At 33.2% G+C, this 26266-nt stretch overlaps 1 protein-coding gene and 1 long non-coding RNA gene across 4 annotated transcripts in view; one reads left to right on the top strand and one right to left on the bottom strand.

The window, feature by feature from the left end:
* Positions 1-26022, bottom strand: part of ClC-c (chloride channel protein 3) — a 70207-nt gene extending 44185 nt beyond the window's left edge. Inside the window, exons 1-2 of one of the 3 annotated variants that reach the window (XM_085941241.1) lie at positions 25858-26008; positions 23843-23937 (exon numbers count right to left, since the gene is read on the bottom strand). In XM_085941241.1, coding sequence (XP_085797367.1) covers positions 23843-23875 — 33 coding nt within the window. In that variant the 5' untranslated portion in view covers positions 23876-23937; positions 25858-26008. Of the gene's footprint in view, positions 1-2057; positions 2089-23842; positions 23938-25857 lie in introns of those variants that run through there. The other 2 variants (XM_085941247.1, XM_085941252.1) reach the window with 2 other exon arrangements.
* Positions 20252-23371, top strand: LOC147079462 (uncharacterized). The gene is made up of 2 exons (XR_015072245.1): positions 20252-22579; positions 22774-23371. It is a non-coding gene; the product is annotated as an uncharacterized LOC147079462 (long non-coding RNA).
* Positions 26023-26266: the final 244 nt, after the last annotated feature.

The raw sequence follows: 26266 nt of genomic DNA on the forward strand, positions 1-26266 counted from the left end.
GACTAAAAACGTTACCCATTTACTTTAAAAAGAAAACATGTCAATGAATATATTATTATTGTTACTAATAGAACAATAAACAGAACATAAAATGAACGTATGTTGGATTTATATGAAAAATAATATTTCGTTTGACAGGTGTCATTTGCACCCGCGACCCGCAGTCCGCGCATCGCCTAGCAACGATCTTTTTAGACCGTGCCTCAACTAATGCATGGCCTTAAGTATTTCTATGATACGTCATAACAACAAAAAAAATAGTTTATTATTCGCTCGTTAAGTCGTGGGTGGGTATCGGGTTCAAACCCTAGGCCTAGGAAATTCACAATGTTTTTCAATGTGTCTTTAGAACCACAGCATGGCAAGTGGCGGACATCAATGTCTCGCAAAATAAATCTGTTACGAAACCTTTTCGTGAGCAGGCCAAGATTCACACCGGATTGTATAGAATCTATAGCGGTCGGCAACCCAAACGCATTGACGTGCCATAAAACAGGTAATTCAAAGTACTGAACACTCAGAGTGCCAATGAAATAAAACTAGTACCTACCGAAATTTATTGTGAGACAATTTTATTTGACTATTAATACAAGCTATGTAGCTTAACCATAAGAATTACAATATTTAAACATCAGTGACTCCATTGAGGTTCAATTTTGGAAGCTAATACTTCAATATTGTGTTCATAGTTTAAAGTTTTTCATTTTAGGCACATTCCAGAATTTTCTTCAGTAAAACGATTTCGATACGAGTTTATAATATATTTCATAATTGAGAATGTTTGCGCACAGTACGTTGTACCGAAAATACATAAAAGAGCGAATGCGACTTTTTTTATACAAATAAATATGTCTGAGAGTTGGTTATCATGTCAAGATAAATTGTCTTCATTTTTCATATTTCCATCTCTGGCAGTTTTGAAGTTAAATTTAAAAATTTTAGAATTGTTTAATTGAATTAACTCTAAATCAATATACCTACTCAATGTTCAAAAACTCAAAATTTCTCTATACATTTTGTAACTGTCTAATGTCAGGCTGCAAAATAAATTTAAACAAGGGTGAGTGTTTTTGTAAATCCTTAAACCTGTTTATGAAATACTTCTGCAAAGTTGATATATAATCCATTATATCAGTTATAACAAAGCCATTACTTAAAGTGTCCACAAACTTTTTTAAATTTGGAAAATATAAAAAACTTTTAAATTACCGAAAAGTACCGAAAATTTTAATAAATCGTCATTTTCGAGGCGTGCTACCTAAAATTCTTTCGCGTGCCACCTGGTGGCACGTGTGGCATAGGTTGACGAGCGCTGATAGATTATAGAACAAACGGAAAAAAAATATTTGTCAGTAAGTATGTTTGTTTCGTTATAACTGGACCAATATTGACGACATTTGCAACCCCTTGTCGTTCTCATCATAAATTTGATTATTTTAATTGAATCAGTTTATTTCTACATTCTGTACATCGGTCTACTTTTTATTTCCGTATTTCACGCGGATGAAACCGTTAACTATCGACAGTAAAATAAAATAATTATATGATTATAATCGAACATATTAATTCACCTTTCTATTTTATAACGTGTAGTCAATTACATAATATGGTATTATTTTGAACAATTTAATAAATGTGTTTTATACACGACTACAATAATACATTATATGCATATTTTTTTATGTTATGCGTATTACTTATCTTTTAAGCATGACAGTATGTTATGTATAGATATATTGGATACAATTTTTCTACTTTATTAAATATTAAAATTTATGAATGAAAATACATTGTATTTCTTACCAAATAATTTTAAAATATATAAGGTATTTTTAAAAATATATCGTCACATCAATAAGTATCAATAATAGATATTTATATTATATTAAGATTTAAAGTTGCATTTCTCGCGCGATATAATTACATTATACGGTTTTATGGTAGTATTGCTCAACACTGCCTAAATAGTTGAAAATAATTAAAATTGTTAAAAAGGAACAATTTATTAAGATTACCTAATAATTATACATACATTTTTGATTTCGATCAGGACTCACCCGGAATTAAAACTCCGCTACGTTGATTGGACTGGATATTATTATAAATTCGTTTTCACACACAATATTTCGACAAAATTTATACTTTCACTTTGTTTATCTTAACATTCTTAACTGTCATGTTCTACACGTCCGTACCGTGTCCCTCCGTGGCATGCATTGTTATTAAAGCAATTTATTTTTTTAGAACCTTCACTGACTGTTGTACGATTTTCGCATATAAAAGATATTATGTAGGTACATGCAGTAAATAGAAATACGAGGATTTCAAAAAAATTAAGGCACATTCGATCAATGGCACGAATGGCGAAACATTAGAAAATAGCACTATGTAGATTGAACGAATTGAATGTTTAGACAGGGCCAAACTGAGACATTTTAACTGCACAATAAGTTCTAAAAATAGTGAGTATGTACTTAATTCATTACGTGTAAACCAATTAATGGGAGTGTGAGCGTATTATGTTTACAATTTACTGGGAAAAAATGAAAAAATACCTAAATATACCAATAACAATTATTGTCGAGTTGACCCGAGACAACATGGTTATAATTATGTTGGTTGCAACACATGGTTGGTCAATACATCATTCGATGCCCAATGAGATGTACAACATCGTGGCTTTCATAACTCAGAACTGCCCAAAATCGATATACAGTGTTGTTGCAGGGGAGATCTTATATGTTCATGCAAGGTATGTTCACTAAAATGCAATATCAATAACAGATCCTAGATGTTACGAAAAACAGTTTTGCCTTTGCTTACTTCCTCCCCTGTAGCAATGACATTTGTAGGATACAACATATTAGAAAACATGCATTATGATACCGTGGGTTTAAAACCATATTATAATAATCAATAAACCCATGACGTGGTGTTCCTATTTTATTACAACGTTTTTATTAGCTCGTATTCTTGTTTGTCCGGTGGTTTTTTGTCCAGTACAAATCTTGCAATCGATTTTTAACTAACTTCCCGACTAGCTAGACATTTGAAACTTTTAGAATATATCAGTTTGTTTTTTTTATTTAAGTACTTCATATCAAGTACAAGTTGAGCATATTGAGCCAATAATTCAACAGAAAATTTAAAAACGTTGTATATACAAAGTTCTTTTTATCTTGTAATAATTTATTTCTTCGATGCTTCGAAAACCTCCGAAACTTTTAATATTTCTGTTTAACACATTTTGACCTCTGAATACATAGAAAAAAAATAGTTATGTGTATTAGATGTTTTCTATACAAAAACCGTTCCTTCTCAAACTGCCGCATTTTTTCGTTTCACCAGAGAAGGAATGACGAACTTTTTTCTGCAAGTGTGTAAGTATTAGGTATATCATAATTATTATAAGTAGGCAAAAAAACTTTTAAAAAATCATCACGTGTCAGTTCAGGTGCCATTTATTAAAAAAAATACAATTAAGTAAGTGAAATATTTGTATGAAGTTTTTGTTGAGACTTTTTGAAAATAATTAATAACACGGTCGCGGTTCTCACATAATATGCTCGAACACCGCGGACAAAATAAGCCATATTCGAAATTCTAAAACCTATAAAAATCTACTACTTAAACCTTTACATACAAAATTATAATTTTTTCCACGTGTTACTTAGAGTCACGCCGGTCATAAATTCTCCATCTCTGCACTAGAGCATAATCTATCTTTTAACATTTCGAAGCATTCAATTATAGATAAAACAAAATATTGGTGGCTGATTTGTTACATTTCTAATGTTTTGGTCTAAAGTACCTATAGTCTGGTTCTGCCATAGAGACCCCAGGACTACAGGGGCGAGATCGATCGGTGCGCGCGCTTCACACAATTCGCGCAAGCGTTCAATTCATTTAAAAATGCACACGATGCACAACACACCCATTCCCACCGAAAAAATATATTTTCCACGCCAAAATTTAAATATGGATACTGGAACATATAGTAAACGTAGTAGAATACTAAAAAAGTGTATTACTACAATATAAAATACAAAACCATATCATGTTTGTATGTTCCTTCCAATTTTGAATTTTTTCCGCTGATGAAAACAAAGTTTGCTTATTTTGGATTCGGTTTTAATGTTGTGTTCTTTTATTTGACCTTTATTGCTGTCAGAATTATTTTATACACATTATATTATAGTCATTTTGATATTAAAAAATGTAAGTAATTACTATTGTTTTGTTAAGCAAGATAAATGTTTATCGTATGTACCTATAGAATATGATAAAAATATTTAAGAAACTATGTTGCTTGGAAAAAAACTTCAGTTGGCAGTTTACCATAGTGACGATTTCTTGAGTATCTCAATGATGATTTCTCAAGAAATGGGAATTCTTAAAATTACGGATAATTTATTTCTCGAGATTAACATTTTCTGATTATTTCGCGAGAATTCTCGATCACAAACTCTATTCGTGATAAAGAATTACCCCATTTTAGCCTTTAGACCTTTTAATTAATATTAGATATAGAACTCATTCAATTGGAGAGTTCAGCATGTTATTGTGGAATTTTGAGAATTGTTCTGACTTTCTGTACCACCATTGACACCAACTGTACTATTGACTGACAGCATACAATGTCTGATTAGTCCTTCTTCAGTTTCGTGCTTTGACATTTTACCCCTAACAATAACAAAAATACACAAAACTAATCTTACGACGATGTTTACTCTACCACCATTCTACCACGTACGGTCAGCAACTTAACTCAAACAACACTGCTTAAAATTGCACTTCGGTCTCCTATCAAACAAACGTTGGTACAGTTCGGTTATGAAATACAGCGGAAACACATTTTGAAAATACCCGATATACCGGATTATTTGTTAGTTTGGGTTAGTTTAGGTTAGGTTAGGTTGGGTTAGGTTAGGTTTGGTTAGGTTAACCTAAGAAATAATCCAGTATATCGGGTATTTTCAAAATGTGTTTTCCGCTGTATTCCTCATAACCGAACTGTACCCAAACGTTTTTAATGGTATATGTTGTCAAAGCTGGTGGCATCATCGGACCTTATTTCTTCAAAAATGAGGCCGCAGCTCGCGTTACGGACAATGGAAATCGTTTTCGGACCATGAGCAATATTTTTTTGTTGAAACTATGGATATGACCAGATTCATACGAAATATGGTTAAACGGATAGTGGTGCCACGTCTAATACGGGGACCAATCATTGACTTATTGAAATCAAAATTTGGCGATAAGTTGATTTAGAGAAATGGGCCAGCAATTGGCCATTAAGGTCGTGTGATGTGACACCTCTGGATTATTACCTGTGGGGCTACGTGAAATCACCGATTTATGATGACAAACCAGCAACAATTTACGCCTTGGAAGCTAAATTGTTCGTGTTATTTATTAGTGACTAGTGAGTACCCGGCATTCGTTGCAATGCCTTTGGTTGATGTGTAATGAATTGGTTGTGTTTTAATTGTGTTTACTGAAGTGCTTTTGGATAAACAATATTTTTTGTTTCTCCGTCTGGTGCGTACACGAATTCCAACGCGTGAGCAGGCCACATACAGTTGTCCATGTGAGAAGCATAGATTTTCCAAATTTGGTATAGGAACGCATACGAATAGAAGAAGAAAATGAGTGTACTAATTCAGAAACATTCGCGGGTGTGCGCGCAACAACTCACCAAAGTTTCATCGCAATCGGATGAATGGTATAGGAACGCATACGGGACAGACAGACAAACAAACAAACATTCATTTATATATATATAGATATAGGGTTAGCAGTGATCGAAAAAGTAGCCCAAAATTGGACGTAAAGAATCCGCTTCGTCAAGAACAGCCGCGGTGGCCATATGCCTGTAATAGTTTTGGAATGTGAATGCCATGTATTGATCTTTCGAATATTTTTTTTTTTAATAAAAGTTAACTTTTTGTGTTATTGTTAACAATAACTTCAATATCTATCGGGCTTAAAAAAAACACTTATGATCAACTAATCAGTTAGGTAAATTTGGGTCCACTTATAAGAAATATTCTATATAACTCTTTGGAAATAATTATTAACATACCTAAAAATATTTTTTTAATTGACGTATAACAATCACATTAAAAATTTATGTAACCCGTAGTTGAGATTAAGAATTAATATACGACACAAACGGGAAAAAGATTGAGAAGGAAAGCTTAAAAAAGCTATTAACTTTCAATTCTAAAGATCATTTTTCTTAACATCTAGGTATGGCTTTTTGTCAAAAGTTTTCCGACCCCTTGTTTAGTGCACGTATACTGGAATCATTATACAGTGGCATAATAATATGGGTACAGCATAAACCATTCACAGTTGTATTGGTATTATTTGCTACAATGTCTGCTTCGATACTAGTAAGCAATACTAATGCATTTGCAAATTTCATTTACAGTATCCATACTGGTGCCACTGTAGAATGATTCCAGTGTACATTTTCGACAATATTGCAATTATGCTTATCAAAACTACTGCCTTGGGACCTATTCGTGTTATTCTGATAACCTCTCATGTATCAACTCTCCAGGGCCAGGATATTCCACCTATCCCACATACTTAACATTAGCACTCTTCTTCACCTCAGTGTTGCCGGTAAAATTAGTAGAAATTGTAACATTTCATTATAAAATGATGTTATATAAATATTAATTATTGTAATAGCCAGTAATGGTAAGATCGATAAGGCTTTTATGTATTTAGTAAGTATACTTTCTTTATTAAGGGAGTTAAGTAATATACATCAATTATTGAACCACATAATTCAGTAGTATTCAAACTGTGCGCCGCGACCAATACCCCAGGAACACTACAAGTTGTTTGAAAAAAAATACTTCATTCTTCTTCTTCAGAGAATCTTTATACAACCTGCTAACTGACGACCCTAGTGTTGTATCAGTTTGTGACCTAAAATGCTTCCTATTAAGTACGATATAAAATTGTTTTTCAACAGCACCTGTCTCACATTAGGAATTGGTTTCAAAAGGAAAATAATTTGGAGAAATTCACATGTATTCATGATTTGAGAGAAATTAGGTGTGGATAATCCCGTGTGGATAGGAGGTCATGTTGCTCGGGACTAATACATTAAAGAAGGAATACAAATAATACAACTCGGAGTCGACAAAATTTTCTAACAATAACAATCCGTGAGCTGTTAAATTAGGTTTTAATTTTCATGTAAGATAGTGACATGTGGGGCGTCATTTAAAGTTTACTTAAGGGCGACAGTGATTAAATATGTCACTGGGTAGACATGTAGGAATCACATCACGCAGCATTACAGATGTGACACATTTCAATATGTTTTGTTTGCAAAACAAATCAGAGTTGCGGAAGCGCTTGGTCAACACTTCCTCGAAACCAAGTAACATAAATAATCATAACCCAGATCAACAGTGTTTATTATGATTTATTTAATTGCGACATTAACTCTTGTATTGATTTTGTTTGCTTAAATAAATAGCGAGGACGAACCACGACTCGTTACTACTTATTTCGAGTCCGGTCATTCGCTCTCAGTATTATCGTTAACAGTAGCTCAGTAGTCGTCGCCACCGGATCGCGGCTCAGTCTGAGCACGAGCTCTCCGCGATTACTCTGCACCGTTAATCTTCACTCCGACCGTCGTAACTCTCTGTACTGTGCATCAAGATAATAATCATCTTCATCAATCGACGCCTGCTGCCTTTATCACCTCATCACCTTCTCCCTCTCAACCCCACAGATGTGTCGAATTTGCTTCATAAATTTGAGAAACTACGTGGAGAACAGCAGGACACATATTCCAGTAATTAGTGTTATTTAATTAAAGCACCGTGTAATATCGTTGAATACGAAGGGCGCGTGGAACAAAAAAGTTTGAAAACCAATGAATTGGTATTCATTCGATATACATAACTCGCAATATGTACTTATTGGTCAATACCCCACCCCATAGATGAGTCCGAAATGAAATGGTTACCACGAAGGTATTTTAAAAAGTTTGTTAAAAATCAAGCCATGGGACAACAGTTAATCCCCCCCCCCCCTTTTTTTTGGGGTTTCACCCTTAGTCCAATGAATCTCCATTTTTTCTTGCCGTCTGAAAAATAGTTTTTTTGTCGAACTCTGCAAAACACGGTGATGCGTTTATTTTAATTCGTGAAGGCGTTTTGAATTCGTCGTAATTCGTGGATGAGAAACCAATTCGAAACTTAATTCGGGCAATTATGGCATTGCAACCGTCAATTTATGGGACGACGCGCCTTGTTGGAAGAGAACATTTTTGTTAGCCTGTTTCTCGCTGCTTTTCCTTCAACTCGTCTTTCAAACATGGCATCCCAAAAAACTGGCCATTACCTCCCCGGCCGACAAAACACCACTCATTGTCTATTCGAGTGCGTTTTCGGAAAGTCAACAACCCGGCACCCATCGCGCAAACAACTATATCATGTCTAATTTGTTCGTAAAGACTATTGCGCACCTGCGGGCATGGCTCGAAATGACCGGAGCGCACCGGAGCGCCGTTCCGGTTCGTAAAATCTCCAAAATTATCGCTCCGTCTCGTGGAAAAACATATTTGACCGTTTGAGCTACGTAGGCCCGCACGTAGGTGAGCCATATAACAAAAAATTAAACACAACTTTTTTTAGAAAATACACGTAAAATTAGATAACTATGTTAATATTTTCGTAAATTTATCGAGCGCTCCGGTTCGTAAAATGTTCCATTTCGAGGACTGCCTGCGGGTCTGTTCAATACGCAAGACTGCTAAAGTGATAGCGTGATAGTATTTACGGCTAACTACGGTAGGTTTGTATAGAGTTATTAGCACATATTGTAACAATTACAATAAGTTGGTTGGTATTGTTGCAAATATTTTAACAGTGCGTCTCTTGGCTGTGATAAAATTTAGAGCGAGAGAGAGACAGTTTTGACTGATGAGACAGCTTACTTTTTGTAACAATTATAATACCTCAATACATAATGTATGTAATAAATACTATCACTTTATCACTTTACCGGCCTTGTGTATAGAATAGGCCCGCTGGTCACTTGAGATGTCCGCAGTCTTGGCAATCTAGCGAAAATGCACTCGGCAGTCTTCGTAACAATAATATGGAATTATTCAATGATTTCCTCCGTGGTGACTTTAATTGGGCGCCCAGAGCGCAATTCATCTTCGGTTCAATACGGCCACTCATTTATCTAAATAAACAGTTTTCAACGTTGATGCAGTTCCCGCGAACTTCATCTCACTTTTCTTGAATTTGCGTGATCGTTAACTTCTTCAAATAAAAATGTTTTATCACACCAATGACCTCGTTTTTTTCATTCCTACGACAAGTGCGTTTAAAGCAAGCAGTGATATGACTTTAAAATTGTGGCGTCTGTTCATATAAATCAAACAAACTTTTCAAACAGCCCTGATATTATATTCAATAACACGTATACGTTCAGCTCAATAAAGAATGCTTAAATACAAGTGGTTGTTTTCTATAGTGAACCCGATTTATTTACTCACTAAAGTCTAAAACAAAATGTAATGTCTAATATTATATTATACTTAGAATCTTAGATAAATGTTTTCACATTTGGGAAAGGAAGCCATTGAAATGCACTGGAACCCTTACGATATTTATAGGGACGACAGGCGATGTTTGAAAATACGTGTCTGCAACATGTGGTCTGGAAAAAAATGTCGCGATATAGAAATCAACTTATAGCTACTACTGTCCGACAAGAAGATCTAGGCGATAACCGGGAGTCGTTGTAGTCGTAGTGCGATTAACTAAATAGGTGGGGCTTGTTAGTTCACAGTTTTAACACGTGGATTATCAGAAAAGGCAAATCTCGAAAAATATTTTCCAGAATACACCGGCAAAGAAAAGTTCTGGCATAAAAAAACCAAATCAAACCCCTTATTTTTCATTTTGAACGCAGACAGTTACTTTCACTGATAAAAACCTCGGTGAAAGAATTCCCGATGGAAAAAAAATTGGCCAGAAGAGCTAAAAAAAATCCTCTACTATCAATGAAATTTGGTAAATAGGTGAAGAGCTAAAAAAATGCATGTACTTGGTAAAATCAGGAATTGGAAAAGACGTGCGGAGGACCGTTCCTGCTGGAGGACGGCGGTGGAGGAGGCCAGGGCTCGACTTGAGCTGTAGCGCCATCGAAGAAGACGTACTTGGTATTCCAAGTATGTACTTAAATACTTTCAGAAACTCTAAAACTAAAAAAAAGTCGAGAAATCACCATCTCTAATGGCGAGGCAAGGGATTAAAAAAAGGAACAAAAAAAATCATCCAATATCGAACGTGTTTTATGTTAGCTTTCTTTCTTAATTTTATTTTTGGTTTCGCTCTATCTTAAAAATAACGAAGTCACATCCAAATGACCAAAATGTCTTCATCCAATAAATATATATTTTTCCGTGCTTTGCAAAATGTTCAATAATAATTTAAACTCTAAATATGTAGCGGCATACAATAACGATCAAATTCATCTATTGTTTATAAAAATATCAAGTTACTTTGCAGCGATACATTCCCACTAAATGTATTTTCTAGTAAGCAACATACATATCGTCAGCGAAATTAGAGACGGTGTAGTATTACATATAACAATACTTAATTAGTATTACGGCGTATTGAGCTAAGTAAACGTTTCCCATAGTATTTGCTTACAACTATAATAAATAATAACATAATATCATAGCGCATTATACTATTACTATATTATCTGAATAATCAGTTTTCTCGTAGTGTCATATTTTATAACAAATAATATTTCATTTCACTATTCGATTTAAAACGCTGATGCTTATACTTAGTCTAATGTAATTGTATACCTATTATATTTTATATTGTGTAAATTTTGTGTTGACGTGTTACTTTGGTATTGTATAAATAAGGGAAAACAATTCAATACAATGTCACTCAAATCAAGTCACTCGACTCAGAGTAATTAGCAAGTAACTATCATTGTATAAATACGCTGCTAAATAAATCTCACCATACGACATCGAAGACTTCGTCATTACTATCATCCTCTACCTACGCATCGAACACCACACACGAGTGACCTCAACAGTGGCGACCAACTAATATTATTATTCAGCGCGCAAAGCAAATGACAGCAATGCTGTTTTCATTTGTTTTGATTATCTGCACTTATATTTTTTTTAAATAACCTTTTTGAAATCGGTACTGCGCAGAAACCACATCCTCCGGGAATGTCCTATAATGTGAACGGAAAGGGAAGAGCTGTTCAAGTCGGTCCAACCAGCTGTTGGGCTCATCAGACCGTCCGATCTAGTCGCCACAAAGGCCAATTTTCTCACATTTAGAATGTTCGGCAGTTTTGTATAAGCTTTTGTTACATACAATTTTTAATATTGCCGCTTATCGCTCCCATGTGAACTCTTAATTCATTCAAAGCACAATTGAATACATAGCGACTTCAGTCTTGGGTAACTAGTTCTGAGACATTCCCAGTAATAAAATGGCGGAACTTAATTTTAGTGACATTTAAAATTTTATATCATATTTTTGCTATTTGGAATGGCTCATTTTAAATGAAAATCAGTTGTCAGTTGTCACTACAGGAATTTCAAAATATCAGTAGCCTGATGCTGAGTATCTCCACTATACGGAAGTATATTGGAACATGTATATGTTTTACCCAGTCTCTCAAAAGGTTACCGACCTTGACCCCGATACCGACTGATGTAGATAGTGTTTGTTACTTTTTAAAATTCAATTAAATCCTAAATCCAAGTCATATTAGATAATAGTCAAAAAATATTCATTTATTTATTAAACATCTAAAATTATGCCATTAAGCCATACACAATTTTAGATATTTTATAAATATAAGAATATTTTTTATCGTTAATTTGTTTAGTCTAGTATTCACTTATTAGCGTATATTTAGTTAAAAATATAAATTAATAATTTAAGAAATACATATTAAAATAAAATAAAATATAATATAAAAATATTTGTCGGAAGTTGGATTCGAACCCACGCCAACAGAACTTCAATTCAAAATTACTGCAGCCTCTTAGACCGCTCGGCCACTGTGCTTGTCGTGATGATGTGAAAAATTGTAATAAAATAGTAATGGTAACATTTTTGCGTTACACTCGAATTTGTGCACACAATTTTAATATCACGGCGGGCGGTAAAACATATATATGTTTAAAAAAGTATCCGTCCAAAATCTAGATTGAGACCGTTCTTCGGCATGAATAATTTTTTTTGGCTTAGCTAATTAATTTTTTACTTTATTTAATTACATTTTCAATGAAAATAAATATGCTTCCAGAATCCGATTTCCCACTTTTGCCACGTATCATCAGTGATCTTTAAAATGTTTATCTCGAGAAATGACAGCGGACACGCACAGTAATAACTCAAATAGTACAAAATACAACAAATATCCGTAAAAGCCTTAAGCATTAATTAACTAATTACACAATATACTATGATAAGGAAGTTTTAATTCCTCAGTAGGTTATAAATATGATACAAATAAGCCTATAATTTACAATGCAGTAATATATAGAAGGCAACATAAGCATAAGCCTTGCAAGTGGCTCAATGTCCAAAGAGTTGGTGATCTTATACAATTGATCCAAGATAGATACTGCAATTTGGTTACCAATGTTCCATAGGAGACAGCACCAAAAGAGTACGTATTTCATAACAAATTCAAATTTCAAGGTATATCTTGACAATGGTATCGCAAGTTTATTGATTTGAGTGAATTTTAAATTGTGTTGAAATATTTATTAACGCCAAACCCTATGTAATTCAATACATAATTGCCCTAATTCGCTATCTAAAATCTAAATACAGTCGAACTTGGTTATTACGAGGAAGATGGGACCGACTGAATTTGCTCGTTATAAGCGCTACTGGTTATATCAGAGAATATGTATTTTTAAATGAGCAGTCACATAACACAAAAATTCGAAAATAAAAAATCTGAAAACCATCGTAAAAATCCCCCAAACAAGCATGGCATTCATAAACTACAAAAGACGTTGTTTATTGTAATGAACGGTGGTAGCTACCTACTGACTTCACAAATCTTGGATTATTTACTTATTTCAAACAAATGCGTGGATACATTTTCAATATTGTCGACGAAAACACCAATTAGGTAGGTACTTAGACACTTAACTAGTGTCATAAACGTAATACGATCCTGGCGGCATCCTGTCCAGTCAGATTTTATTGCAAAGGGGCGAAATGATTTTAAATGATTGATACATTAACAGTATTAAGAAAATTTTTGATGATATTTTAGCTCGGTATATCCGATAAGTTGCTCGTTATAACAGGGAATAAATGTATGGAGAAAATCATAAACTAAAATGTCAATAAATGTTTCCTCATTATATCCGAGATCTCGCTATGCCTGAGATCATAATAACCGAGTTCGACTTTAATCTGAAAATATCTATTTAAGAATGTAAATGTGAATCACCCAGCACCCTCAAGTACCTAAGCCTGCTCATCCCTGCGCGTTTAGAAAATAAGATTCTCGACCTTGACACCTAGAATTGATAATGACTAATAATAATCTCTGCCGAGGTAAAGACTATTCCAGACATGTACCCCCGTCCCATCTCGTGTCCCCTTAAAACACATCTTTTTAAAATATCTGGCAGTGCGTAAAATAACCTAAATCGAGAGTGGCGGTGAAAAAAAATGCCTCCGGCATGCTTCCACGCTAGTTTTTGCAAATTCTAATAATCCTAATTAATATGTGACACATTATAAATAATTAAACAACCTCGGATACACAGGATAATAAATAAAGTGAACTGCATACCTAATAATAACCTAAAGTTAATCAACCACCCCCTCCCCATGACAGTGTGTGTCTTACGGAGAGTCGATTGTTTCCCGGGGCTATAATGTCATCCGTTCTACATGATAACACTGTAACCCTGTATCCAAAAATTTTACTATAATAATTAGCTTATTTCTGCTTTTAGTTTGAATGAATAAACGAGTCTGTGTGGACAACTTTTCACCCTAACCTATGTGTTTTAATATGTTATGCTACTACACGATACAATGTTTAATTCATCTGTGCCCCCTCATCCACACTAACTCGAAAATTAAGGACTCCTTAGCACCACCACGCAGCATCCAGCCAGAAGGAGTTCTCATACATTACTATTATGAGTCAATTACAAGCTCTGATACAAAGTCTTATAGAACATATTTTACAACATATGAAATATTGAGTGGATATTAAATTAAATATTGTATAACCACAGATGTTTTATGAAAAGAAACATAGCTTATTCTTAATTTTAGAATGAACCCTTTGCACTCATTAGTCAATTTTTTGCAATCTACCAACTTCACTAACTAATTTAAGGATTTTAAGAATAAATGTCCGTAATTAAATTAGATAATAAATCCAATACATATATATTTTATTATTAATTTATAACATATTTCAGGATTGTTAATTTGTTTTCAAATGTCCAACCCAGGTAGACATAGGCAAACATGTAACCAATACAATATGATGTCTAATTCAGTTCGAGTTTTTACAGCTAAAATAAAACTCCTTTATGATATATTATACTATTTATCTTATCTCATCATTAAAATATGTTGATTCGCATGATAGAGTATCATGACACAAATACATATTATGTTCTTACAACAATTACTGATTGATTAGGCTTCGTTCCCTAACATACCACAATTTAAGATAAAACTAAAAAAAGGATCATGTTAATTACCTATATATGAGTAAATAGAATATATTATATCAGTGGCGAAGGGTGGAATTAGGCTGTTAAGATCCGCCATAAATAGTGCACACTAAACTTAGTCAGTCATACATATATATTTTCATTGACTACAATTTACAGATGGTGGTGGTTAGTTTTTTAAATTCAATTAAACCCTGCGAAACCAAGCCATAATAAATAAAAGTCAAAAAATACTGGTCTATCTACAAAATACCTAAAATTATGTCTTAATATTTTTTTTCTATCATAGTTTGGTTTAGGCAGGGTTTAATGAATTTAAAAAATGAACCAGCAAGATGTGTAATATGTATTGTTAATCGAACGAAAACAAATAAGTATGAATGAAAAAGTGTGCACAATAATTGTATCATATCGCCCAAAGTATACCAAAACTATTATGGTTTGGTTTAGGCAGGGTTTCATTAAATTTTAAAAACTAACCAACACCGTCTGTAAATTGTAGTCTTAATTCAATAAAACCAAATATGAATAAAGTTTAATGTGCACTATTTATATTGGATTTTAACAGCCAACCTCCACCCTTCGCTACTGGTAAATATTATACCATGTAGGCCTTATCAGGCCCACATTTACCCAATGCTGGACATTATCAAAAATAAAAAAAGCTGAATTTCTTTGAAACGAAATTATTGAAAAGTGTCTTCGAAGCCGTTTGTGACGAAGATGACACATGGCAGTACATCCAAAAACTACATGCACTGTACGGTAATCCTTCCGGTAACCCATACGGAAAGTCGGGCAACTCCATTAGGCAGGCCATGTCTCAAAGATGGAAGACTCTTCTTTAATAAACCTTAAAAGAAATGGAAGGTCGGGGGATCTACTGCCGTATTCATACACCTTTGAACCGCACTCAACGCAGTAAGCGGTTTATCGGCCGAATAAGAAAACTATAAAAAATGAGATGCGTACAGGAATGCGCACTAAAATGAAACATGGCGCCGTCCACCTCCTGTCAGTCTGACACATGACAGGAGACATAAAATAAACAAAAAGGACATAAAAATCACATCATGAATTTTAATCCATAGTCTAGATACAATGCTCCCGTGGTTCGATTACTCACTAAAGACGTCATAAAACACGCAGTATTTAGATGGATTTACGTAACATTACGGAAAAATAGGTACTACATAATAATATAAGCCTACTAGTTAGGTACTGCTTTATTTAAGATATTTTTATATTATATGCAATTGGAAGCAATTGGAAACAAGATTAAAATCTCAAACACACTGGTAAGACTGTCATAGGCTGATTGGTATAAATGATAATAATTAGATCCCTTTTCATTTCCGTATGGCACATCAGGAAGGAATTCTCGTAGACAATAACACGTCTCTCATAACATAAATGAAGTTAGCTGCGAGACAAAAGTGTGGCCACTCGATTCCTAAATAAATATTTATATTTTTAGAAGTATAAAATAAATATGATGTCATAACTAATAAATTATTTAAAGTACATGATAATTATTCATTTATAATTATTAAATTTATATGGTACCGTTTGCACATTTTTACACCGATTCACAATTTCAATATTTTAAATTAATTATCGGGGAATCAAAATTTAAAAATTGGTAACATTAGTCTCGGCATGACGCCTATTACGTCAGAGACATGACGTCACTATTCAACCGATGCTATTTAGGTTTATGCATGCAAATTTGCATTAAATAGCTTGAATGCAGTTAGCTGTTATATGCATATGCCAGCTAGACTGCAGTGGTTGAAGTGTGTTGAAAAAAACACAATAAATGGATACATAACTTCGAACGTGGCTAAGACCCACATTGGGTTGTAATCAGGGGGATGAAAGTTCCATACAGTCAAATTTTCGGTCACGTGTTTTTTTTGTGTTTGGTCGGCTTTTCGCCAGATGGCTGAATAATAATTATTTTTGGTTAATAAACAAGATATTTTATTCTTATCTATGGTGTTGAACCAAGGTTAGCCAATCATCGATCAGGGTGAAGTTTATCCGAACTAGCAAATTATTTCAAATTATTCAGTAACGTTTGACATTTCCAATTGCCAACTGCCATTTATTTTGCTTTGAAAAATTGAAATTACAACGTTACGCATTTTATTATTAATTATATTTTATTGTACTTGTCTACCAGAATAATATTATAACATTGGTATGTATTGTCTATTACTTCTGTTAATTTTGTTGTACAAGACAACTGTTTGATATATTAGTGTAAAATAATATACCATCCCATGAGAAACATAATTTGATCTTACTTTGAATACTGATAAAAATAGTGCTATGCCAGTTATTTCAATATGAATTAACTACTCGAGCAGTAACACAATGCATATTATTTGATGCAATTGAGGGGTTTTCGAAATCAATGGAATATTATAACGTTTCGTACTAAACCGAACATTTTCAAAAATTTGACAATGCAAGTTAAGCATTTTAATCTTTCGGTACCTATGTCATACAATAGTATTCGATGAAATTGATACTTCCAAACAATTATTACCTATGTGATATTCCAGATTGATTGCAGATCATTCCAGAATTTCAAGATGCCTCGTCATTGCTGGGTACCAGATTGCAAAATTAAGGGAGTGATCTGTCATGCATTACCAAAGGCAGACTACCAACGACGGCAATGGATCAATTTAATCGGCAATAGTACAATTAAACTGTTAAAATCACCTGACAACGTGGGAGTGTGCAGAAATCATTTTCTCCCGACAGACTACTGTGGAAAGAAGCTAAAAATGGGTGTGTGTCCATCTCAAAACTTGACAACCCCATTATCAGATAGTGATTCAAACATAAATCTGACGGAAGAAAATGATCCTTCCACTCATAGAATAGTATTAAACTTTGAAGCACGCGGTATTTCTGATAATTATTGTAGTGTGATTCCCTCTGAATCGCCTATTATTGATCTTGCGATTCCCTCTGGATCATCGTCTAATATTGATCTTGCGATTCCCTCTGGATCATCGTCTAATATTGATCTTGCGATTCCCTCTGGATCATCGCGTATTATTGATCTTGCGATTCCCTCTGAATCATCGCCTAATATTGATCTTGTGAGCCCTTGCAGTCCAGTAGCAATACCTGCTTTTATCAAAGGTGAGTGATTTAAACATCTATTTTTATTGAAAATTAGATTAATCTCATATTATTTGAAACTCCAATCCACCTTATGCATTTTACATTTACTTATATATTATAACATAATGGGTGCATGTACCTAAATAACACGTTTGGATATCCATACATTAAATTATAATCATATTGTCAATTATTTTTACTAGCGAGACAGACTGGCGAGAGCCAGCTTGCCCAGCTAGTTTATATGATTAAGCTAGAATTTACCTAGTACCTCATACCTATATACTATGTTGACATGTTGCTAAATAATATTGTATTAATTTGTATGTTTTTAAAATATTTCAAATGCCGTATAATGTGTCTTGCAGATCGTACACCTGAAAATTTTCCTATGAATCTGACGGCCTTGACACCCAAGGCTCGAATGTATCGCCGCAAGTGTTTGCATTTGGAAAAATACATCCGACGAAGAAATAAGACGAACTTCAAGCATAGGATAAAGGGGGCAGAAAAATTTGCAGATTCACTAACCTTCGTTCAAGCCACCAAAGGCCTGTCAAAAATACAGCGAGACTTTTTCAAACTCCAATTAAAATCATGTAATTTAAAACCTAAAGGGCGACGCTTTACCGAAAGAGACAAAGTCTTAGCCCTCACTTTACTTAAGCAAAGTGGAAGAGGATATAAATTTCTGTCAAAACTTTTTACGTTACCATCTATCCGAACTTTGCAAACATTATTATCATCTGTTCCTATCTCCACCGGTATCTCTGGTGTCATTATTTCTCAATTAAAATCAATAGTTAGTGGTTTTACTGACCATGAAAAATATTATACACTCATGTGGGATGAAATGAGTTTACAACCGCACTTAGATTATAATAAAAAAAGTGACTTGATCGAAGGTTTTGAAGATTTTGGGCATCTGCGTTCTAAAAAAATTGCAGATCATGTCCTTGTCTTCATGATACGAAGTGTGGCTGGTAATAAAAAGCAGCCAATAGCGTATTATTATTGTGAATCTGCAACTAAGTCTGCTCAATTAGTTCGTTGCATTAAAGAGGTTTATAAGGCAGTAGTCTCCACAGGTATGCATTGTTCATAATATAATTATAGAAATAATATCAGTGACGAAGGGTGGAGGTAGGCTGTTAAGATCCGACATTAATAGAGCACACTAAACTTTGTTAATCATATGTATTTATTTTTATTGAACAAATTAATTCTTAATTCAATGAAATCAAATAAGTATGAATGACAAGTTTAGTTGGCACTATTTATGTTGGATGTTAACAGTCTACTTCCGCCCCTCGCCACTGCATTATATGAAGAAATATTATATATTTTATTATTGCACGTATTCTAATTGAAAGAAACGCATTCCAAAATAAATGATTTCTATGGATTTTGAAAGAGCTTTTGCACAAAATTATATTTTGAAGTAGAATATGTATTTTCAGTTAGAACATGTGTATTATACCTGTATTATATATTTTACAGGTATAAAGATAATCGCAACAGTATGCGATCAAAGCGCGACGAACATTGCTGCTTTGAAAAGTCTACGTGTCAATACAGAGAGACAAAGAGCCGATACCGGATATGAACGTATGTATTTATTACCTGTGTATATGTCAAATTAATTCTAATATTTTACATATTATTATATGCTTTTCACTTATTCGTTTTATTCTCAGGTATCACAATAGAAATTATCAAAGGACAAGAGATTGTCACCCTCCTTGATGTGCCTCATTTATTGAAAGGGATGAGAAATAACTTGATGACAAAAGACCTTATGTATTTCGATGGCAAGACAATTAGGTACGCATCGTGGAAACATATTATTGATCTGTATAAGATAGATCAGGCGAACGTCGGCAATTTGAGGCTCATTCCCAAAATAAATGAGACACATATTTTTGCATCGAAAATGAATAAGATGAAGGTGTCGACTTGTGCCCAAGTGCTAAGCCAGAAATTTGGCAGTCACCTGGTGTTCTGTGCCACACAAGGTAACTTGGTTTTATATATTATGTAACTAATTCAATAACATTTAACTCAAAATCTGATTATTTTTATAACAGTATATTAAAATAAATTAAAAAAGCATTTATAATTTTAAAGTTATCAGTTATGCCATCATGGATTAATTAAATATTTCCACCTGAATTAACCCTGCTGCAAAGTCATTCAAATTTATTTAATTACATATAAGAGTAATTTCCAAATTATAAAGTATACATGGAAGTACACCGAATTAGCTAGGCGAGTAGATACTATTTTCAGAAGATACTGAATATCTTTTTATTTCGATTCCGGGGGTAGTGATGCCAAACGGACAAATCATCCCAAGAGAAGCTGAATACACCGGCAAAATGCTATTGTTTTGGGATGAAGTTTTTGACTCTGTGAATGGAACCTCACTGAAACCACATCCGTATTGGAAAACGAAAAGGGTTTGCGCTTCAAAGGAGTCATTACACCGAAAGGAGTCATTCCACCGACAATTCTGGTTTGATAGTATAGTAAAAATTAGACAGATGCAATTTGTAGACCAACATAAAAATCCAGTACCAAAGGTGCCATCACTTCTGAATTGGGAAAAAACTTTGGCTGGTTGCATTAAAATATTGGATATATTGCATGATGTGGGATTTGAGTATGTAGCTTTTCGTAATTTCAACCAGGATTCGCTGGAAAATTTCTTTGGCAGTATAAGAAGCCACAATTTTCGTAATGTCAATCCCACACCATGTCAATTTTCAGGATCCTTTAAAAGCCTTTTGATTAACAATTTAATGTCTAGATATTCCATCAGAAATAATTGTGAGAAAGACGATGCTGATGGTCTTTTTGAGAATTTATTAGGATTTTTAAAACAAACCGATGAAACCCCACAAAACCTTGATGAAAGCATTTCAGGCGTAGTTTCAGAGGATTATTTGGAAGATAATTTAACCTCTACGAATGGTAAAATGTACACTGCTGGTTATGTTATTCGTAAAATTTCAAACTCTTGTACGCATTGTAAACGCGACATGAACACCGAGCCTACCAGCAAGCACGCTAACGTAGCTATGCGAGAATTCGGAAAGGATAGAAAATTAAAATATGCCTCTGACAATATGCTTGACTGCTTCAATTCAACTGGAAAATTAATTAGAAATTATTTATCAGAAAATGCTTCTACGCATAATATTCAGGCAAAATTAAGAACCAAAATTCTTCAGAAAATTGATTTCACCGTTTTTTCGTGCCCTCTCCATAAAGAAGAGATTAAGGATAGATTCATAAAATGTATGCTTTCTTTACAAATACATGCTTTCTGTACTACTGCAAATAAAATTCTAAATGGCAAATTAAATTATTCGGGGAGAAATAAAGTTTATTTAGCAGCTGGTCAAAAATATAATAGTAGGCGAAGAAGGCCTGTGCGATAATATTTGTTTAACAATAAAATTATTTGTACAGATTTTACACTAGTACCTATGTACTGGTAAATAATTTTTAATTTTACTCCAGTTGTTTACTACAGTTGTGATTTAAGTTACATATTGCGTTTTTCTAATTTTTATGCTCTGGTTATTCACTTTATTTTGGGGGATTTAACAACATTCGCAGTGCACTGACATTGACACCTCATGACAGTTATTCTATCTCTTTTACAAGGTAAAATTAAAATGTAATTATTATTGTCAACCATTATATAAAATAAAATCATATATTTATTTAAATTGAGATGTCAATGTCAAACCATTGAGGCTGCATTTTTTTAAACATTTTTTGAGAGTAATGAGGAGATATGGCAGCGGACCATGATTCGTCAGATCCGAGACGGAGGAGCGACATTGGCCCTGGCTCAGCCAAATGCTACGGAACGCCCAAAACAAAAAGATAAGTGAAGAAGCCTATATCGTAATGTTTATTTAGAATTAGTATCATTTGCACATTTTTTTTAAATCAATAATGATGGATAATGTTTGTTCTCAGTTGTTTTGTAGTTGCATTTTGCATCTATCACTTTTTTCTTCATTGAATATTTGCGATAATTGACATATTACGGAGTGAGTTATTATTTGTTCATTTATTTTTATAGTTAACATGTTGGAACGGTGGCCGTTGCAGCCTCCCATCACATCCAACTGGACATGGCTCGGCTGCGTGCTACATATGCATCAATGGATTCTCAAGCGAGTCCGGTTTTACATCGTCCACTCGAGGCGCAGGAGCGACATTGGCCCTGGCTCAGCCAAATGCTACGGAACGCCCAAAACAAAAAGATAAGTGAAGAAGCCTATATCGTAATGTTTATTTAGAATAAGTATCATTTGCACATTTTTTTAAATCAATAATGATGGATAATGTTTGTTCTCAGTTGTTTTGTAGTTGCATTTTGCATCTATCACTTTTTTCTTCATTGAATATTTGCGATAATTGACATATTACGGAGTGAGTTATTATTTGTTCATTTATTTTTATAGTTAACATGTTGGAACGGTGGCCGTTGCAGCCTCCCATCACATCCAACTGGACATGGCTCGGCTGCGTGCTACATATGCATCAATGGATTCTCAAGCGAGTCCGGTTTTACATCGTCTACCTGAGGCGCAGGAGCGACATTGGCTCTCGCACAGCCAAGTGCTACGGAACGCCCAAAAAAAAGTAAATGAAGAAGCCTATATCATGTTTATTTAGAATTAGTATCATTTGTACATTTTTTAAAAATCTAATACTGATGGATAAATTTTTTTTACATGCATTTTGCGTGTGTCTTCATTTTACTTCTTTCAATAATTACGATAATTAATATTATTTCGGAGTGATTTATTATTTGTTTTTTACTTTTACTTTTATAGTAAATATGGAACAGCCATCGATGCAGTCTCCCATCACATCCAACTAGACATGGCTCGGCTGACAGCGGACTTGACGTTAGAAGATGCAAGAAGACAGGCGAGCAATAGTGATTAAAATAATTGTAGTGTTTTCAGTGATCAGTTATAATTTATTATAATATAAAACAAACGGCTCTCATGTAGGAAAGCCTACCTGTCAAATTTCATAGACAACTACAGAAAAATATCTATCGTGTTGTTGTTATAATATATAGTGAAATCATGTCCTTATTAATGTGCCGCATAGATCCTTAGTTACAAAGGCAAAATATAATATAAATATTTAAATGATGTTCCAAGAAGGATTAAATTTTATTCATCGTAAATGATTATTATATTATGCCGTGGTTGTCTATGAAATCTGATGGGTAGGCTTTAGGCTTTCCTACATGAGAGCGAAACATAGTTTAATAATGTTTCCATTTATTTTTTTAATACTCGTATCAGTTAAACAAACTACTTACTCAATAATAATGTTTATAATATTTAATTTCATGAATGTTAATATTTTACTTGATAACTGTTACTATACTTATTGATTTTAAATTTTATAAATAAATGTGTGTAATTTATATAATTGCCTTTTATTTATTTCGTTTCCCATGCCTGAATATGAAAATAAATTCAAATTTGGTGGGCTTTTTAATTTTATTTAAAGCCTTTACCATAGATGGTGCTGTTTTAGTGGGAATACTTTTGTTAGCCTCTTTCGAATCTATTTACGTATATTATCTATGGTTGTAATGCCTATGATGAATGAACTATAATTATTGGTGGTATACCAATGTATTATTACATGTTAATATGAAAATAAATGTATTTCCATGTTTATGCGCCATGCGGAGTTATAAGTTTGAATTGCTCTGTTTTTAGTAACTGTTGTTATTGTATAAGTAAATAATATACCAAGCATGTACTTAATAAAAGCAAAAAAGATAAAAAAGGCGGTTGTGTTATATTCAATTCAGTGAAACATACAAAGCAAAATGAGCACCTTATAATACATGGCATAAAAATGATAATGTATTACCTTCTTAGTAAGCAATTGATATGAAGAATTCATGGCAGTGCATGGATATTTTACTCTTAAAAGATATTTTTCCAAGTTTCCGTGTCATTGAACACCTATAAAAAATTAAGGATTTTATTCATACACTTGCACTAAAACCAATTTAATGAAAATTAGCGAAAGGTTGACACTCGGTTTACAGGGGTAAAAACAGGAAATCTTCCTAATCAACAAAATTGCAGTATTCGTAGAGAACAACTTTTTTTGCCTTTAAATCAAATTTCGTGTTTGTGATGCTGAGAAGTAGTACAAGATCTACTATTATTATTACATTTTTACATGTGACACATTTCCAGTAGGCACGATTGTATATTTTTTAAATATATTCATTGATGTTTTGGGCTAGCCAGTAAATTGAAATCGACTGGATAGCCCGGATGGGGGAATATATTCATCTGACCCCGTAAATCGAATCAATTGTATTGTTATGAAAATTTAAAGTTTATACAACCTGTTCATATCACGGCTACAAGAAAACCTAACCAAAATAAATAATTCATATAGATAGGGAATAAAAGAAAAAATTTGTTATGTGACTCAATAATTATCAAATATTTATTGGTCATCGGCAGAAATGAGAGATGCCGAATAAAATAAGTACCTACTTATATGTATAATAAATATATTTACGTTTCAGGTAATTTTATCAACAACAATACAAAAGCAACTACCTATCTTGGATGATCATGTGACAACTCTACCTAGGGCAATGTAAAATATTTAAGATTAACATACCTACCTACCCATGAGTGATAAAATTTACCTATCATTACAAGCAAATGAAAGCACTGAATCTCTTGATAAAATATTTATAATACGTATGTACCTGCTAGTATCATGTATGGTTTTCTGACATTGCCAATGTCTATATTCATAGCTATTTGTATTCTGATCCCATTGCTTTATGGTGGGAGGCTTGATTGCTTTGAGGTAACTCGCTGACATAAACAAAAGTAATCTGAATGAACTGCTAATGTTACAATGTAAAAAAACATGTTAAGGGCGAAAAAATTGTTTCCACATGATTTAAACTATGGAGCAAACATGTACAACAAAGAAGTATGATGATGAGCCAAAATCAAAGCCTCTGAATTACTACTCTTCCCACCGAAAAATGTAAGTTTCAATCTTCAGTTGGCTATCCTGAAAAGTGATGATTTTAGACTTATTGCCCTTTTACTAAAGCAATACAGAAATAACAATTAATATCCCATTAATACCATAAAATTAGAAGTCTTAGGGTTATTAAAATGACTATAATATATTAAATAACGGCCAATAAAATATATTAGATGTCATTATTTACTTTACCAAGTGTAAAGTCTCTAATATTGTAACGAAAATAGCAATATGGTAAATGCGTAGGTTTATGAGATGTGAAGAATTTATTAAAATATATAACTTATTATTGTTTTCCTCCCATTCTCAACTTCTTGCCACAAAAGGCAACATTATTTATATTCTTCAAGAAAACAGTAAGGGTCAACAATTACAAATATCAATGCAAGTATTAAATTGCAATACCTACTCAATTCAACTCAACTCAATAATATTCGCCTTAATATGCATTCAAAAGTGAAATTGGTCATTGGTTTTTTAGGTTAGAACTGAACACCGACAAGTTACTAGTATAGGTAAGTACTTAATGAACGATATATAAATATACCATTTTACTTTGCGTTTTTACAAAATATATTAATTGTGGTTATAATAAGAATGTTAAACAGTGACATGTGCACACAATATGAAAACTAAACAAGTAACGGAAAACTCACGCTGACAAAGAGGGAAAAAATATATAATAACGCTAATAAATGATCTCGATTCAATACTTAAATAGTACACTATTATGTGACAAAATTCTGGACATTATTTATAAATTTTAAAGATAAAATAGACAGAATATAATCAAATTCCTCTGTCGTGAAAGTGTATCTACATCTGTCAATTTAACAAACATATTGTAAGAACCTTACCATTGTGGTGAACTCTTAGATTGATTTGAATACTTCAGGTAAAAACAAAATATATTAGAAACGCAGCCACAGAATAATATATAATTTTCACATCACCACACAATCACCAGTTTCCTACTCACAAACCTACTAGGCTAGTCACTCACTCACTGACGTTTCAAATCCATAGCCAATAAAACAAATAATAATACATAGACAACTCCCAAGGTTGAAAGTTTTTTATGGTTATTGCTCACGATCCACTGTCAAACTAAAGGCGACGTAAGCTCATCAATCTATTGTAAATATATTTGTAAAATATTTATATATTATATAATATCTCTAGAATATATAGAAAAGCAATTTCAAAAATATTTTCTTTACTGAATAATGTTTGCGAGCAGGGAATAACGCACCATAAATTATTTTT

Source organism: Rhyacophila brunnea, unplaced genomic scaffold (genome assembly GCF_057557595.1).
Source record: "Rhyacophila brunnea isolate RB1 unplaced genomic scaffold, BYU_Rbru_1.0 scaffold_1, whole genome shotgun sequence".
Lineage (NCBI taxonomy): Eukaryota > Metazoa > Arthropoda > Insecta > Trichoptera > Rhyacophilidae > Rhyacophila > Rhyacophila brunnea.